Source organism: Chelonoidis abingdonii, chromosome 11, assembly GCF_003597395.2.
Source record: "Chelonoidis abingdonii isolate Lonesome George chromosome 11, CheloAbing_2.0, whole genome shotgun sequence".
Taxonomy (NCBI): domain Eukaryota; kingdom Metazoa; phylum Chordata; order Testudines; family Testudinidae; genus Chelonoidis; species Chelonoidis abingdonii.
Genome location: NC_133779.1, coordinates 58,846,620 through 58,865,438, shown reverse-complemented (window position 1 = coordinate 58,865,438; position 18,819 = coordinate 58,846,620). Strand labels below are relative to the sequence as shown.

The 18,819-nt window shown below is 51.4% G+C and overlaps 1 protein-coding gene across 3 annotated transcripts; it reads right to left on the bottom strand.

Annotated features, from left to right (window-relative positions):
- Positions 1 to 395: 395 nt before the first annotated feature.
- LOC142047538 (interferon-inducible GTPase 5-like) lies at positions 396 to 8,781 on the bottom strand. 3 transcript variants are annotated; one of them, XM_075071170.1, is made up of 2 exons: positions 8,750 to 8,781; positions 396 to 1,890 (listed from the first exon to the last, which is right to left on the bottom strand). In XM_075071170.1, exon 2 carries the CDS (start codon positions 1,878 to 1,880, stop codon positions 711 to 713), a length of 1,170 nt encoding a protein of 389 aa, XP_074927271.1. In that variant the 5' UTR covers positions 1,881 to 1,890; positions 8,750 to 8,781; the 3' UTR covers positions 396 to 710. The 3 variants fall into 3 exon arrangements, with proteins under 3 accessions (XP_074927271.1, XP_074927270.1, XP_074927269.1); XM_075071169.1 differs by lacking the exon at positions 8,750 to 8,781 and adding an exon at positions 3,699 to 3,982; XM_075071168.1 differs by lacking the exon at positions 8,750 to 8,781 and adding an exon at positions 3,622 to 3,919.
- Positions 8,782 to 18,819: the final 10,038 nt, after the last annotated feature.

Sequence of the window (18,819 nt, the reverse complement as noted above, 5' to 3'; positions counted from 1 at the left end):
CAAGTCTATGGAACCTGCTGTGTCACACCGGGGCTGTCAATCACAAGGAATTCAAGGGTTGCTCTTAATTAGTGTTATTTTGAGTTGTTACTGCAAGGATCCGCAGCTGTTTCTTATCTCGTTCCTGTGGCTCAACTCCTTGTCTCGTCCTTGGGGCATCTGCCTTTGCTTTAGGGTCGTCAATCTGCCATCCGAGTGATTGATCCTAAAGTTGGCGTCTATCGACTCCTCCACTTAGGGTGACCAGATGTCCCAATTTTACAGGGACAGTCCCGATTTTTGAGTCTTTTTCTTATATAGGCTCCTACTACCCCCACCCCCTGTCCTGATTTTTCACACTTGCTGTCTGGTCACCCTACCTCCACTCCCTTCTCGACCATCCAGTCCAGTGTCCTTTCTCAGTTAATTACCATCCATTCTTCACTCACACCAAACAGCACTTACAGCCATAAAACTTCTATCCTTCTAAGAACAAATGTTAACACAATCAGCAAAAAATAAACTCAGAACTATTTCTTTGTATTAATTCAAAGCTGGCAAAATGGAGGATAAGGCAAAATAAGCAAAATTTTACTTGAGACAATTTCTTCCCACTAGGCTTTTGCCCTACACATGCAACTCCTGGATGGAGAAGCACAAATATTCCCTGCTTGAAGTCCAAGGCTTTATCTTCTAGACAGCAGCAGGCTCAGCGAACGCAACACCAAATCCTAGTTGGTTTTTTCCCTTTCTGCTTCCAGAGCTTTGCTCAGAACCCGCTGGGTGTCGTCAGCTACAGAGGCCAAACACTTCTGCAGTATGAAGTACGTGGTAACCAGTGACACCCCTCCAGACACCATAGCACCAAATAGGGGGAGGCGCTTCCACGAATATTCCGCTACCATCACAGCAGCCCCCACCGAATCCGACAACAGCTTCAGAGCTGTCATAGGGGTCGTTCCCAAAGACGTCATCACAGCTGTCAGCTCCCACACGGGATTCCCAACCTGCCGGGCGAGAGCAGAGAGGGCCCTGTCGTCCACCCCGAAGCTGCTGTAGTATTGGAAGAGGTGTTTCCTGAAGCTGAAGAAAGTGCACAAGAAAGCGAGGCCTGGGACAGGAATGGCAGCAAGAAGACATGAGAAAAGGGCTGTTTTCCAAACCTTCCCCTTCAGGGAGGCTTTTTTCTCATTGATGATGGGTGAGGCGACAGCAGGCAGGCTAAGCAGGAAGGCGTGTCTCTTCAGGTGCAGCAGCTCCGCCTTCAAAGTTTGCTGCAGGAGGGGGAAATCATAGCGGTTGGGTTCCCAGCTGGACACGACAAAAACCTTTGGGTGGCCCACTCCTTCAGCTGCTATGCCTCCCCTGCAGTCCTCCCTGATCTGCTCCAGGATCCTCTCCTCGTTGTAGCTGGAGGGACGCTGCCTCCTGGAAGCGTCCAGGTCCATGTCGGCTTTGGAGCGCACAAAGTACAACCTCTTGCCCATTCTCTGGATCTCACGGACCAGCCTGGCGTGTTCGGAACGGAAGCGCTGGGAGCCAACAATGATGAAGAAATCGAATCGGCTTAAATTGAGCTGCTCACAGTAAGTGTTTAGAGGGAAATAGGATGTCCCCATCCCTGGCATGTCCCAGAGCGTGATGCCTGGAAGGAAGGGATCTGGATAAGCCATCGGCTCTGTCATGGTATCGAGCATCCCGGTTTCAGCGGCGCCTTCATCACCAGCATGTAGCCCCAGCATGGCGTTGATGAGGGAGGACTTCCCGGAGCCTGATTCCCCCGTAACAGCAATGCTGAGGGTGTGGCTGTTAAACGACTGTGGTGTTCTCTGTTGCACAATAGAAATCGCATCTGCCAGGTTCCCATGATGGATAGCAGTTCTGAACCCATCGAGAGCCATGGTGCTCAGTCTGCGGCAGAGAAGAAGAAACATTTCAGCTCCTAGTCAAGGCTTCCCCTGGAAAATCCTGCGCTGACAGCGCTGTGTCAAGCCCTCAACAGTTAGGAAAAAGCACATTTATGGTGGCCCATGGAACCTTAATCTGCCCCTTTGTGTATCCGACCCATGCACTGAATGAGGCACGGGCAGTGTGGAAAAAACGGAAGTTCTTTGGCTTTAATCATTATTTATTATTTGTAGTATAGTGCGTAGAAACCCTGACCGAGATCAGGACCCCATTGTGCCAGGCGCTGCGATACCCTGACCGATATCAAGGACCCCATTATGTCAGGTGCTGCACAGACCCTGGCTGAGATCAGGGCCTCCATTATTCTGAGCACTGCGCAGACCCAGAGGTGAGAATTTTCACAAGATCTCAGCTCCCATGAACTCTCAGAAATAAGCAGGGACATTTTCAAGCCAGCCCAGCGCACTGCTGCTGACGGGGACAATCCATCGCAGTGGCCCCCAACCTTTTTGTGGCCAGCAGCCCATTCATGTTTTCAGAAGAGTGTGGCAGGCGCCAACAATTTTTCAAGGCTTATTTTGTATTTGTACATTAAATAATGCGAAAAACATCCTATTTAATTTTACATAATATATAAATCCATAAGATAACAAAAGGTAATTTTGCATGTAAAAGGTATTAATTAAATTATTCGGCAATTACTCTTTCACCTTACCATGTGAATTTGCCCTTTTTTTATCTATCTGAAAGAAAAATTAAGGCGTTTTTACAAAATAAATAACATAAACATTCAGTCCATTCTGCAGAGACAGAGAGGGGGGTTTTTTTGGCAGCAGTTCTGAGCAGTGCAGAGAGAAGCCTGAGAGAGGCCACGAGAACAGACAACACTGGCACCCGCAGCACTCTGTTCCCAGCAGGCGCGGGGCCCTGGCTTCTCTCCCCTGCTGGGCACTAGGCGGGCCCTGCGCCTGCCGCGGACACAGAACACCGGCGCCCACAGCCTGAAGCCCCGGAGTTCTCTGTCCCCGGCAGGCGCGGGGCCGGGGCTTCTCTCCCCTGCTGGGCACTAGGTGGGCACACATAAATGCCCCGGCAGGTGCCATGGCACCTGGGGGCACCATGGTGCCAGCGGACACCACGTTGGGGACCACTGATCTATCGTCTGGGAACAGGCAGAGCCATGCGGAGACCCAGCCTTCTCCCTTCGCTGCTCTCTAGCTCAGAGGAGCCGTGGGGAGCCCTGCAGCTGCTCTCGCTTGCCCCAAAGGCCTGGCAGGGAGAGGGGAAGCGCATGGCTTTCTTGGACCCCATCCCAGTTCCACGCACAGGAACAGAGGACACCGGAATTGGAGCCCGGCTATTTCAACTGAAGCCAAGGGAGAGTCTAAGGAACCAGAGCTGAGCAGTTTTTTTCAGCCGCAACTTCTGCAGGAGAAAAATGCAGATTCATGGATTGCAGAGCCGGAAGGGGACTGCCCTGGGGCCCATCTGATCCACCCGCCCGCGGGCCACAGGCCAGACATCGTCCCCAGCACGAGTTCCTCAGCAGCACCAGTGGGGGAGCGAAGGAGGCTCAGAGGCCGCGTGTTCCCCAGGGACTGACAGGAGAGCGGATGTGCCAATGTACAGGGGGGTTGGAAAACAGCTAAATTGGCAGCACTGCAGCTGACCATTAAGTGGGGGGGAATTCGAGGTGTAGGGGAAGTAAAATCCCAAGCAGGGGGAATCTCTTACCTCCCCCCAGGCTGGGCTGATCTCAGGTGGGGTTGATGGTCTCCGGGAAGGGGCAGCGATCTGTGGGCACAGCTCACCCCTGTCTCGCCCGCAGTGTCTCAGCTGCTCCCTCACCGTCTGTGGGCTCCTCGCTCCCCCTCTTCCTGCCAGCCCCCCCACCCCTTACCAGGGCCTCCTCTGCCTGCCTTTGTCTGTGCCTCCCTGCTCTCTCCTGCGGCCCTCACTCCAGCTCTGTCTCCAGCAGGCGAAAGTGAAAGCAGCAGCTGGCTGAGGAAGCAGGGCAGGGCCTCACCCCGAGCAGGCTGTTGTGGGTAATAGGGGAGGGACAGAGCAGGGCCTAGATACGTGCCCCCCCTCAGCGCGTTTCCAGGTGCACAGCCAGCCCTAAATGTCACCATGGAATCAGGAGGGGACAGTGTGTAGTTACAAGACACACACACCCCATACCCGGCAGGGGACAGCAGCGAGACTCACTCTCTCTCTCTCTCACACACAAACACGCACACACACTGGTGCATGGCAGAGCCACACAGTGCAGAGACCAGACACACTCGGTGCACAGCACAGATACACAGTGCAGGGACCAGACACACTCGGTGCACGGCACGGACACACAGTGCAGAGACCAGAGACGCTGGGTCTATAGACAGATACACAGTGCAGACCAGATACGCTCAGGGCAGGGCACAGACACATGGCGCAGAGACCAGACATGCTCTGGGCATGGCACAGAAAAACAATGCATAGACCAGGCACACTCAGTGCATTGCACAGACACAGAGCACACAAATTCAGGGCATGGCTCAGACACACTGTGCAGAGACCAGACACACCAGGTGCATTGCACAGACACAGAGCACAGAGCACTCACACTAGGGGCATGGCACAGACACACGGTGCAGAGACCAGACACACTCGGTGCATTGCACAGACACAGTGCACAGAGCACACACACTAGGGGCATGGCACAGACACACGGTGCAGAGACCAGACACACTCGGTGCATGGCACAGACACAGAGCACAGACACTCGGGGCAGGGCACAGACACACGGTGCAGAGACCAGACACACATGGTGCATGGCACAGACACAGAGCACAGACACTCGGGGCAGGGACAGAGACACAGTGCACAGACCAGACACCACTCGTGGCATTGCACAGGACACAGAGCAGCAGAGCATCACACCCTCAGGCAGGCACAGACACACGGTGCATCAGACCGACACACGGTTATTGCACAGCAAACAGTGCACAGAGCAACACATCAGGGCATGGCACAGACACACGGTGCACAGACCACGACACACTTGGTGCATTGCAGACACATGGTGCAGTGATAAGAGCGCTCAGGCATGGCACAGACCACAGCACAGGACGATGACGTGCCTGGGCATAGCACAGAAAACAATGCACAGACCAGACCACATTGGTGCATTGCACAGACACAGTGCACAGAGAGCAAAAGCCCACACACTCAGGGCAGGGCACAGACACACGGTGCACAACGCAGACACACTCGGTGCATTGCACAGACACAGTGCACAGAGCACACACACTCGGGCAGGGATCAGTACATATGGTGCAGCGACAGACACTTGCTCGGTAGATTGCACCAGACACATGCATCCAGAGCACACACACTCGGGCAGGGCACGATACAGACAAAATCGGTGGCAGGACCAGACACACTCGGAGGATTGCACAGACACAGTCAGAGCTACACAACTCGGGCAGGTCAATGACCATGAGGACCATCAGAGATTTCAGAGCATTTAAAGGAGAAAGTAGTTAAGGACATGAGGTCAATGGTAATTGGGACGAATTGCAACATGGATTTACTAAAGGTAGATCGTGCCAAACCAACCTGATCTCCTTCTTTGGAAGGTGACAGATACTTAGACAAAGGAAGCGGTAGATCTAATTAACCTCGATTTCAGTAAGGCATTTGACACGGTTCCACATGGGAATGTTAGTGAAATGGAAAAGATGGGGGATGAATATGAAAGTTGTAAGGTGGATAAGGAACTGGTTAAAGGGAGACCCAACGGGTGGTACTGAAGGGTGAACTGTCAGGCTGGAAGGGGTTTACTAGTGGAGTCCTCTCAAGGATCGGTTTTGGGACCGATCTATTTAACTTTTTATTACTGACCTTGGCACAAAGAGGGGAAATGTGCTAATAAGTTTGCGGATGACACTGTGATGTTTATTAAATATAACTGGACCATATAGAACATGGGTGGCACCATGGTTCTGTAGTGGCACCAATGCCTATGTAAAGGGTCATATAAGGTGTCTAAGACAGGTTACGGGTTACGGGTTATGTTGTGCTGTCTGTATGTCTGTATCATTTTTGTAGTTGAAGTTATGAATATTGGCTGTGTACTGTCTGTATTTTTAAATTGGTGCTGCAGTGCTGGGTGACACCCCAGACTAGTTGGTGTCAGTCTCAGCTTAGCCCTGCTTGATGGCCCATTAGGGACCATCACCTACACAACTGACCATCGAGGAGGCGGATACACCTGTGACTCAGCAAGTATGCAGAAACTGGCCCATGTAATGCAAACTCCTTTTGCTGTAACTTTCCACAGTAGGAAACAAAGGAGTGTTCTTACACCTGGAAAAGTCTATATAAGGTGAAGGCCTCATCTCCATTTTGTCTTCAATCCTGCTTCTTACCTCTGGAGGGACTTTGGCTACAGGCTGAAGCTCTGCACAAAAGACTGATGACCCATCCGCAGGGGATGTTCTCCAGAGACTGGACTTAACCTGCAGTTTACTTATCACTGCACACAAGCCTGAACTAGCACTTTGCGCATTACTGTATGTAATTGATTCAGTTAACCAATTATATGCTCTCACCTCTATCTTTTTCTTTATGAATAAACCTTTAAGATTTTAGATTCTAAAGGATTGGCAACAGCGTGATTTGTGGGTAAGATCCGATGTGTATAACCCATTACCACCCGGCCCTTGCTCTAATCAGAACTATGTGTAACCCATTAGATGAGTGATGAACCCTCACTGCTCCCTACTATATTTTGACCCCACCCACCGTACACCCACTAACCCCTCGCATGTGGGGAAGTTACAGACTGTTTGTTACTATATGCTAACCATAACAAATACGCAGCGTCCCCCATACTCTGTGTGTTGCCCCATGACTAATGACTGACACGCCAAACTCTGTGTACATCTCTATTTAAATATTCTTTAATAAACATATGTGACCTGGTCTGCTTGGTCCTTGGGATCGGAGAACCTTTTTCTTTACTGGGGTGTTGGTTTTATAACCATTATCATCCCGGACGTGTGGGACTGGTGGTGATACTGGGAGACTGGAGTGTCTAAGGAAATTGTTTGTGTGACTTGAGGTTAGCCAGAGGGGTGACACCAAAGTCTTTTGCTGGCTGTTTGTTTGCCTTAGAGGTGGGTAAACCCCAGCCTAGGGCTGTGACTGCCCTGTTTGAGCAATCGGTCCTGATTTGGCACTCTCAGTTGGGTCCCGCCAGAACACATCATCACAGACAGAAGCTGGGGGTATTGCTAACACAGGAGAAGGACCGGGATACTAGACAGGAAGATCTGGACCAGCTAGTCAAACTGGAGTATAGTAAAAGGAATGAAATATACATAGTGAAAGTGCAGTCTGCACTTAGGGATTAATAATAAGAATTTATAGATATACGTTGGGGACCATCAGTTGGAAGCAACGGAGGAGAAGGACCTTGGGGTATTGGTTGATCGCAGGGTGACTATAGCCGCCAATGGATATGCGTTAAAAGCAAATGCGGTTTAGGGTGCATCAGGCGAGGTATTTCCAGCAAGGAGAAGGAGGTGTTAGTGCCGTTATATAAGGCGGTGAGACCCCACTGGAACATGTGTGCAGTTCTGGTGTCCATGTTTAAGAAGGATGATTCAAACTGGAACAGGTTCAGAGCGGGCTACTAGGTGATGATCCGAGGAATGGAAAATCTGCCTTATGAAAGGAGACTCAAAGAGCTTGGCTTGTTTAGCCTGGCCAAAAGAAGGCTGGGCGGGGGATATGCTTGCTCTATATCAAATATATCAGGGGGATTAACGTTAGGGAGGGAGAGGAATTATTTAAGCTTAGTACTAATGTAGACACAAGGCAAATGGGTACAAACTGGGATATTAAAGTTTAGACTTGAAATTAGACAAGGTTTCTAACCATTAGGGAGTGAAAGTTCTGGAACAGCCTTCCAAGGGAAGTAGTGGGGGCAAAAGACTTACCTGGCTTTAAGACTAAGCTTGATAAGTATATGGAGGGGATGATATGATGGGATAGTTTAATTTGGGCAATTGATCTTGGATTATCAGCAGATAAGTCTGCTCAATGGTCTGTGAGGGGATGTTGGATGGGATGGGATCTGAGTTAGTACTGCAGAGAATTTTTCTTGGGTGCTGGCTGGTGAGTCTTGCCCACATGCTAGGGTTTAGACTGATCGTCATATTTGGGGTAGAGGGAATTTTCCTCCAGGGCAGATTGGCAGGGGCCCTGGAGGTTTTCGCCTTCCTCTGCACGTGGGGCATGGTGCACTTGCTGGTGGATTCTCTGCAGCTTGAGGTCTTCAAAACCACAATTTTGAGGACTTCAAAACTCAGTCATGGTTTGGAGTGTTATAAAATGTGGATGGGTAGGGTTCTGTGGCTGCTTTTGTGCAGGAGGTCAGACTAGATGATCATATTGGTCCCTTCTGACCTACGAGACTATGAGTCTATGAGCGTGGTGCAGGCACACGATACAGAGATGAGAAATGCTGGGCAGAGACACACAGTGCAGAGACCAGACATGCTCAATGCAGGGCACAGACACACAGTGTAGAGACCAGAAACGCTCAATGCAGGGCACAGACACACAGTTCACAGATCAGACATGCTTGGGGTACGGCACAGGCACACAATACAGAGACTAGCTACGCTCTGGGCGTGACACAGACACACAGTGGAGAGACCAGACATGTTGGGTGCCTGGCACAGACTCACAATGAAGAGAACAGACACACTCAGTGCATGGCACAGACACACAGTGCAGAGACCAGACACACTCGGTGCACAGCACAGACACCCGCTGCGCAGAAAACAGTTCCTGCTGTTGCAGCTCCTACTTGCTCCCCCGTGGAGACAGCTTCCAAGAGGATCCCAAGGAGCCAGAGGTTCGCAGGCCCAAGCAGTATCACAGGCATGAAATGAACCATGAAGCTGAATGACCAGCCAAAAACCAAAGCTGGATTCCTGTGTGAGTGACACAATTGTGGGACATCGGTATTCACACCACAGCTCTGGCTGCAGCTGGGTTCTCCGTAAGTAACCAGATGTTCGCCCCTGGACACGGACACACACAGCAGCCCTCTCTCCTGGGTCTGCCCCAACTGAGTTCCCCCTCCCATGTCTCTTTGTATTTTCCTGGCCCTGGCCCAGCTGGGGTCACAAAGTATCATCAAGTTGCCCTGTCACCCCCAGTGGGGGGGCTTGCTGCTACCTCACAGGCCAGGCTGAGCTTGGTTTGCCTTAAAGGGCCGGCCAGCCTGTGACACCTCCCAGAACAAACCCACTGCACACACAGTGCAAGGAGAGGGTGAGAGGCACCGAATCACATGGGTGAGATGTCAGTCACCTCATTTAACATCCAATCGGAAAGTGAAGAGAGTCCAGGCTGGTCTGGGAATTGCAGAAACCTCCCTGAGTCTCAGGGGAAGAATCTCCCAGTCATGTACTCAGGTTTGTTCTTAAATCATATGACAAAATTAAGGTCCCCTCTCCCCTCACACGGGATTTCTCACTGTCTTGTGAACTGTTTGTCCTGCTCCCACAGCCCTTGAATTACTGCCCAGTAATGAGCTATTCCTGAGCCTTTCACTGCAGAGATTTCTACATACGACTTAACCCCGTGATCCCTCTCTGGGCACAGTGCTGCTCCCATTGGAGCTGGTGAGATTTGTGCTGCTGACCTCAAAGGCAGGTCAGGTTTGTAGAAATTTTGGTGGTGCCCAGAACCTGCCCCTCCCAACTCGCCCCCTCCCCCAACTCTGCCCCTCACCTGCCTAAGGCTCTGGGAGGGAGTTTGGGTGCTGGGTGCAGGCTCTGGGCTGGGGCAGGGGGTCAGTGTGCAGGAGGTAGTGAGGGGTGCAAGCTCTGGGACAGAGTTTGGGTGCAGGCTCTGGGCTGGGGGCATAGAAGGGGGTGAGGGGTGCAGGCTCTGGGAGGGAGTTTGGGGGTGGGAGGTGGTGCAGTCTCTGGAAGGGAGTTTGGGGGCAGGAGGGGGTGTGTGGAAAGGAAGAGGGGGTGCACTCTCTGGGAGGGAGTTTGGGGATAGGAGGAGGTACAGTGGTGAGGGCTGTGGGGCTGAGGGTGTGGGGTTCATGATACAGGAGGGGGTTCAGGGCTGGGACAGAGGATTAGGGTGAAGGGGGATAAGGGCTGGGGCTGAGGGGTTTGAGGTGTTGGAGAGGCTCAGGGCTAGGGTGGAAGGGCAGGGTAAGGGCAGTCTGCACTGCCATTAGTGGTTGGGGGGCACTAGAACCCTGGGGCAGCGCTACTCTGGCAGCACAAGCAGGCATGGGAGAGGCACCACGTGCTGCTTTCTTTCCAGCAAGGATGTGGCAGGGTGGAAGGGGTAGACACGGGGGGTGGGGAGGAGTCGCAGGCGGGGGCCAGGGCTGCTCCAGACACGGCTGGGGTGGGGTGGGGAGACCCAGCTCCAAATATCGACGGAGCTGAGCCCCTGGCCCTGAATATTCCTGCAGCCCGGACACCACAAAAGAATATAACTCGCCACCTATGCTCAGAGGATCAGGATTCCCCCTTTCACAGGGGGAAAGTGACTTGCTCAAGATTGCACAACAACTATAGACATCGAGCTCATAACAGCAGCCAGGACTCCTGGCTCCCAGAGCCCAGCTCTAAGTTCAGATTTTATTACTTAATGAAGCCGCAGCCACATGCAATGCACAGTCACTGCTGTTCCACTTACAAAACACACTCTGTGCAGTACTCAAATTGGCCAGCGGGTGTCACTGCTGTGCTAGTGAAGGAAACGTTACCCAGACTGTCCACCAGGTGTCACTGTTGCACCATCAGAATTATCCGCTGCCCCACCTTCTGCGGAAGGGCAGCCAATCAGAGCTGCTGCAGGTGACAGGCAGCTCTTTCTCCCTCCCCTCAGGAGGCAGAGGAGTGTTTGGGTAAGGGAGGGGGAGAGGGGAGAAGACCCCCCCAGAGCTGCAGGAGGAGCAGCAGTGGGACTTGGGGGGCAGAGCTGATGTGGGGCTGGGGGTGTGCAATTTATGGCTGGTCTGGGGGAGGGGCAGATGTGGGGCTGGGCAGGGGGCACAAAAGTAATTAATTATAACGTGGGGGTCTGGGGAGCAGCTAGAAGCTCCTTTCTACCCAGCAGCCAAGAGAGCCAGAGTCACCTGCTCTGTGCGTCTGGGAGAGCCGGGCACAGTCATTGTCTCTGACACACACAGCGGGGCAGGGGGAGTTCAGAAACCAAAACACCAAAACCCTCAGTATCAACTTTTCAAAAATATCTCATGATTTTGGGCCAAAGTTGTGGGTTTTGGAAAAAGTCTCATGATTTTCTGGGTCTGACTAGCCATTTCTGAACCTTGGGGGCTGGTATCCTGCTCCCAGCACCTGGCATCCCCACACTGCAGCTGTCACAAGCTGGTCACAAGGATTGGTAGCGACACATGAGATGGTGTCTCCAGCGCAGGCCCAGCGCCCCCAATGCCAGGCCCTGTGAGCTGGTTCCCGGGATAGACGAGGAGCCACCGGCTTTGGGGCAGTCCTGGTTCAGTCCGTCCTACTGACTGACTCCTTCCCACAAGGCAGTGCTCTGCACATGGGAATTACTCAACAGCCCCTGCTCCCAGTGATGGTGCTGGGCTCTCAGGGATACGTTCGTCCAGAGTCCCAGAACGCACTGGTTGTCGGGGACACTGTACTTCTGTCTGGCACAAGGCAGGGAACACCTGTCCCTGTCCCTGGCACAAGGCAGGGAACGAGCTGGTCCATCCAGCTAGGAGCTGAGACTGGTCCCTCACTAGGGGAGAGGGCAGGACTCAGCCCAGCTTCACTGTGCACAGCAGGTAACGCATTCGGCCACTGGGGTGGCCACACCATGCTCACGAGACACACGAATCTCACTGGATTCTCCAAATCAACCACATCCAGCAGCTCCACTAGTTCCCCAGCAGCTCATTGTTCCTGATGGGGGGCTGCTGTGCGCTGCCCCCGTCTGGAAATCTGACCCTTAGACCTGACCCTGCTCCGTTTCACACCATCCTGCAGCATCTCAGCCTTGGAGCAGCAGTGACACCTGGTGACCATCCGGGTAATGCACAGAATGTGTCCTTTCCCCCACCCCTCCCTACCATGGGAGCAGCAGTGACACCTCGTAGCTACCTGGGGGGGATGCACAGAGCGTATTTCCATGGAGCAGCAGTGACTGGTGGGAATATGTCCTCCAGGTTTCCTGCTGCCCAGACGCCTCCAACCACCTCTCCCCTAAAGCCAGCAGGAACAGGGCTCTTCTCCTACCACCCTCACAAGATCGCCAAGGACGGGAGATGTAGGGGTTTGTCCCTTAGGGGGTCTTGGCCCATCTGGGAGCTGTTCCTGGAGAAGCCTCATGGGGCAGAGCCCAACTTCTCTGGCCTGAGCTGACGCTGCGTCTGCAGAGGAAAGGTTTCCACATGTGAGAGTGACCTGCTCCATGGGTTTCCTTTGCCTCAGTTTCTCATCTTGTGGTGTGAAAAGCCAACAATCAAATGTCCCTTTAACATGCTACTCCCCTCCCCCATACTGTCCTTTGTGAGCAAAGGCTTTAAACAGTAGAAAAGGGCAAATTAATCATACAGCCCAGCACCATACCACATTCCTCCCCCTCTCCCATTCTGCGCTGGGTCCTGGCATCCAAACCCACTGCTTAGTGAGTTCCATTCAGCTGAGGGTGACCCCCTCAATCAGGACAGGTGAGGTGCAGTTCTGCTGCCCTTTGCTCACACAATAAGGGTAACAACATTTCATGCCCCCTGCGCTGAAGTGATTTGTAACCCAACACCTGACAAAGTTGATCACTTGGGCATCCAGCTCTGTCTGCTGGATACTAGGTGGAGTGAGTGTGTTTGTGTAAATACAATCTGGTCCTGAAGTGGTTTCCCCATGCCCCTCCCCGCCCAACTCATCACTGGCTGTCAGGGGAGAGCTCATGCAAACCTTGCTTGCAATCCTAAGGACTGTAGGAGAGAAAACAGCAGAATAAAAACAATGGACGGCAAGAAGGCAAACTCCAGCAAACTCAGAGACTTGGTAGATAGGATCTCGTGGGAGGCAAGTCTAAGGGGAAAAGAGTTGGCAGGTTTTTTAAGTCATTGTTAAGGGTACAAGAGCAAACTATACAAATGTGTAGGAGAGATGGGAAGTCGGGTAAGAGACCCCCCCGGTCTTTACTAGATTTTCAATGACCTCGTAGGATCAAAGGAAAAAAAATTAAAGAATGAGCGTTAGCTTAAGTTTGGTTAAGAACATAATATGTGGGTGTTGTGATGAAAGGCCCCGAGTAGCTAGAGGGAGGAAAGGCTTGAAAATCATGAGTTCTGAGGCCAAAAGGAATGGAGTCTGGTTCAAAGAATAAGTAAAGAAATACAGGGACGTTTCTAAGAAGAAGGTCTCTGATGGACAGGGGTGACTGCAGGTGTTTTTCAATAAGAAAAAAAGAATCTCTCTGAAAAGAAGCCAACACGGACCCCCCACCCACATACCACTGTCTCTGTGTGAACCCAGGTGCAGCGGGGAGGCGGGGACGAGATCATGAGGAAAGGCACTGGGAAGAAAGGAAATTGTAAATCTTCTCTGGATTAAGACTGGAAATAAGGGTGAATGATCTCAGACTGATCGTTAGCTGGAGTCAGTAATTGGCAATGACATCTCTTGTTTGTTAAAAGGTATAAAAAGTAAACTCTCAACGAGGTCATTGCTAATACCTGCCTGACCACGCTGGAGCTGAAAAACTGGGGTCGAAGCAACCTTTGGCGTAGCCCCATTAGTAAGTACCTGGATCAAATGTTTAAAAATGTTTTGTTACTGTTTGGATGTAGTAAATTGCTTATTATTTAGGATCTGGGGGTCCTAGTGGATCACAAACACTGTTGCAGAAATAGGGAACATCATTCTGGGGTGTATTAGCTAAAGTGTTGGAAGCAAGACACGAGATGTAATTCTTCCATTCTATTCAGCATTGAAAAATCCTCAGTTGGGATTATTGGGTCCAGTTCTGGGCACCTCACTTCAGGAAAAATGTGGACTAATTGGAGAAAGTCCAGAGGAGAGCAACCAAAATGATTAAAGGTCTAGAAAACACGAGCTTCAAAAAGATTGAAAAAAATGAATTGTTTAGTCTGGAGAAGAGAAGACTGATGGGGGACATAACAGTCTCCACATACAGAAAAGGTTGTTATAAAGAGGAGGATGATAAATTGTTATCCTGAGCCACTGAACCCACGACAAAAAATAATGGTCTTAAATTTCAGCAAGGGAGATTTAGATTAGGCATTGGGAAATGCTTCCTAACTGCCAGAGTAGTTCAGTACTGGAATAAAATACCCAGGCAGGTTGTGGAATCTCTGTCTGGAGAAGAACCAAGCTGAACTCACAGCAGAAAGGGGATAAAATGGCCTGTCTCCTTCAGCACCTCACTTCCTGAAAGCCAAGAAAGGAATTCGGAGTCGGCCACTTGGGAATCCTCTGACATTAAATACCCCTCAGTTAGGCACCTTTAACTCTCTCTCTCGCTCTCTCTTTTCCAGAGTTATAGTTTGTGCCCTTGTTTTGATAAAGTTTGTTGTAAAATAGCTGTTAAATAGAACAAGTTGCAATTCCTAAACACTGTACATCCCCCGTAGTTAATGGCTGCACACTGCCTGTCGAGTTCTAGGTGTATACCGACATAACATAAGATTACGTGTGAAAGCCTCTTGAGCTGCATGCAGCCTGTCATAAAAATATAGGCGTTCTTGTTAGGTGGTTAGGAGTGTTTACCAGTTTACCAGATTCTAATATACCAGCTAATATTTACCAGTTTACCAGCTAATAAAGCTGGTGTGAGTATTGGTTAAAAGGGGTAACTGCAACAGACCCACTGGGAAGGGGACCTTGTGGGATTGGCACGTGAGTAAATTTTCTTATGCAATGGTGCACCACCTTGTTACACAGAAGGGCCACATAAACCTAAGCACAATCTTGTGTGAGCCAAACAGATTCTACATAGTTCAATATGATTTAAAGTCACCTGTACTGATTGATATATTTAGGTCAGCTTATTTTGTATGTATTTAGCTAGAAACAGCCTATGTAGATCATTGTCTATTTACACACTTGTGTAAACTAAAATGATGGAAACATGATGCTAAAACGCTAATGAATTGGCGGTTAGTATATTGTGCTGAAGCGGGCCCTGGGCCGCATGAAATGCTCTGGTGGGCCCTGTACAGCCCAGGAGCCATAGGCTGGGCACTCTGATGCACAAGCCTGGAATTGTTTTGCGTTGTGGAGTCAAGTACCACTGGAGAGTTTTACTAATGGGCTTGAGTGCGGTTCCTTCTGCTTTAAGGATCTTGGACAAAATTCCAAACAAAGTCAAAGGATAATTGTTGAATAGGAATTTCACTGCTTTCTGCTATGGATGTGTTATGTGATTCTTAAAACCTGAATGGTTCGCGTGTTGACCTGTTTTTCCCGTTTCTCTCAGTCCAATCATAAACCAGTGCTACTGTGCATTCTTTTATGTTATATGCTCTTGGCTGCTGTTGATAAGGGTAGCCAATAAAAGTGTAAAATCAAATCTGAGTCTTTTCCTTCTGTTAAGAGGTCAATATCCAAAGACCCCTAAGACAGGTGATTTGGATAAACAGCTGAGCAATTAAGTTAACCAAGGTTTTATTTGATACCTTCCTTTCTTACATGTTCCAGGAGGAAAACACACTCTGTGCATCACTCTGACTGGCCACCAGGTGCCAGCAAAATAGGGTGCTGATCCCAGCCCAGGGCCAGGGAATGTTACCTCACTAGTGATAATTAGTGATCTAGGGGCAGGGGGTGTATCCCACATGCTGAGGCTGAGAAGGGCAGAGTCTGCCAGGCATTCCTGCACCGGCTCTGCACTTACAGACTGCCCTGTCTTCCTGCACAGACTCCCTCCCTCAGACAGCGCATGGGGCAGCCTGGGTTGAGCTGGGGTTTGTGCAAAGCCCCCCGGTGCTGACTGACCCCTTGCTGAGCAGATGTGGTGACTGGGCTGCGGAGGCCCTGATGGGCTGCAGGAGCAGCTGAAAACAGAGCCAGGTCCTCTCCCATCCTGGCCAGAGCCCACTGGGGTGACACATCAGGGGTTCCCAGACCCAGCCACGGCTGGGCATCCTCCCCTCCGTGTCTCCGGGGCCAACCACGTCCACCCCTGGAACAACCCAGCCACCCCCTCAGCCCCTGGGAAACAGCCAAGCTGCCCCCTCCTCCCTCCAGCGGGTGAAATCTCCTGCCCCATTCCTCCCCTCCCCCTCCCTGCCTTATCCAGAGATGTGCTAGCTCAGCGCCATGCCAAGGGACTTTGTACCCTGCCCCGGCTGCTGAGCCAGGTGTGCTGGTGATGGGGGCAGGAACAGCCGTGGTGTGAGCTACCTGTCCTTCCTGGATGAATGTCTCTGCCAGGGATATTATTTCTGTCACACAGAATTTACATTGATTCCTTTAGCTCTAGCCCTGTGGCTCTGGCTGCTTGGAGCCTCTGGTTGCATTTCTCTGTTGCTATTAATAGTGAGCATGAACCAGCCAGGAGAGGCATGGATCCATGTTGCAGGTTGTAACTGTAATATTTGAGAGTTTCTGGAGCTCTGACAACGTGATAGGGCCCAACTCAGTCAAGGATAGTGGGGCAGATCATAGTCTGGTCAGGGGTGGACATTTCTATCCCACTTTACTCCGTGTGTGTTCTGTTGCTTTTATCAGTGAAGTATGCTGGGGAGGGGGGCACGGATCAGCATTCATCTTGCACTCCTCATCAGTACCTGGCCTCTGGAAGCTGATGATCCAACCAGTGGACCAAATTAGGTGCTGAATCCTGGTCACATGCCACCTGAGGCACATTGCGCATACATTAAGAAGAAGTAGTGAAGCATGTGGCAGTTCTTAAACAGGTTGCATGCCTGGGTCTTGTGTCTGGGCTGTGCAGCTGCCTTGGTTAGCAGGTTCTCTCTGCTGGCCCTGATTCTACCATGTTGACTGCAGAGGAACAGAAGTCTTGTTTTGCCTCTGTTATTGCAGGGACATAAGCCTCTAAGTCAGAGGTTCTCAACCTTTTGGGGCTCATGACCCATTTGTAATTGTTTATGGCCTGTTGCAACCCAGTACATAGTGTGGGGGTGGAGGTCCTGGGGTGGTTTTGGTTGGATCCTGCCCCTGAGGGGTGTTAGGTCCTGCACAACACTCACCTCACAGTGAGGTCTGCTGCAGCTCCTGTGCTGTGGGGCTGGCTGAACTTGGCTCTTGGGGTCACAACCTCCAGGGTTGCAGCACCGCTCAGGTTTGGCCTTGCCCCCCTGGCTGGGGAACATTTATGTGGGTGGAGCTGTGATCTGGCTCATGGGATTGCAGTGCCATTCACTCAGATTTGGCCTAGCAGGACTCCTGTCATCATGACAGCTGGGCCAAACCTGAGTGGCACTGGGACTCCAGAGGTAGCAGTGCCTGGAGCCAGGAGGCAAGTCAGACCAACCCTGTGTGACAGGAGCCACAGGACCCTTTGAAACATTCCAGCAACCCAATTTTGGGTCCCAACCCACAGGTTGAAACACCCTGGTTTAGACAACCTGGCCTATGAGGAAAGGTTACAAATAAGGTAACATTTAGTCTTGAGAAAAGAGTGCGGGGAACCTGATAGTCTTTGAATGTTAAGGGCTGTTATAAACTGGATGGGGATCAATTGTTCTCGGTGTCCACTGAAGGCAGGACAAGCAGGAATGGGCTTAATCTGCAGCAAAGGAGATTAAGATTAGATATTAGGAAAAAACTTTCCTAATCTAAGGGTAGTTAAGCTCTGGAACAAGCTTCCAAAGGACATCATGGATCCCCCATCACTGGACACTTTTAAAAACAAGTTGGACAAACACCTCTCAGGAGTGATCTAGTTTTACTTCATCCTGCCACAGTGCAGCATGCCGGACTTGATGAATTCTTGAGTTTCCTTCCAGCCCCACATTTCTATGATTGCCTGGTTCTATGGCTGGGGAAGCTGAATCGGGGCTGGAGTCCTAGCTAAGGGTGGACATTGCAGGTAAGAGGCCAAGCTCCTTGTGCAGCTCAGGCTGCATTCCCCAAGCTAGACGGCAGCCCTCCAGTAAGCTGCTGCCTATGATGAGTACTGTAGACAAGCAGACTCACCCCTGCGTCACCTCCTGCTGAGGACTTCTGGGAATTAGCTCAGTTCCAGCTCCGGAGCACCCTTTGGAGGCCAGTGATCTGCCTGTTTTCTAGCTGCTGTGTCCCTCCCTGAACCCAGTGCCTTTTACCCAGGATGTTACCCCCTGGCAGTAGCCCCTTTCTCTCAGGGTTTCCCCCTCCCAGGGGAACCCCCCACCCACTATCCCCACCTCACCTCAGTATCAGGCTACTGCCAGTCATCATCTAGCCCCACGCCCTGGGGCAGACTGCAGTATCAGCCACTCATCACTGGCAAGGAGGGTTTGGACCTGCTGCCTTGGCCTACCCCTGGGCTGCCCTCTGCAACCACCAGTACCTGTTAGCCCAATGCTAGGCCACAGCCTGGGGCTTTCCACGCTGGAGCTCCCCAGCCCTGCTCCACTCAGGTTCTCTGTGTCTAGCTCCCTGCAGCCAGGTCCTTCTCCCTCTACAGCTAGAGAGAAACTGTTTGGGCGCCTGGCTCCCAGCTTCTTATAGGGGCCAGCTGGGCATGACTGGGGCATGGCCACAGCTGAGTCTACTTTCCCCAGTTAGCTCAGGCTTTTAGAGCTGCAGACCTCTGCAGGGCTGCTTTTAAACCCCTCAGGGCAGGAGTGGGTGTCCACCCTGCTTCATGTATACAACAGCACAGCACAGGGTAGGAGACAGCAAGAGGCAACTTCTTACATGTTAGTGGCTTCTGCAGTACAGCTACTGGCTTAAT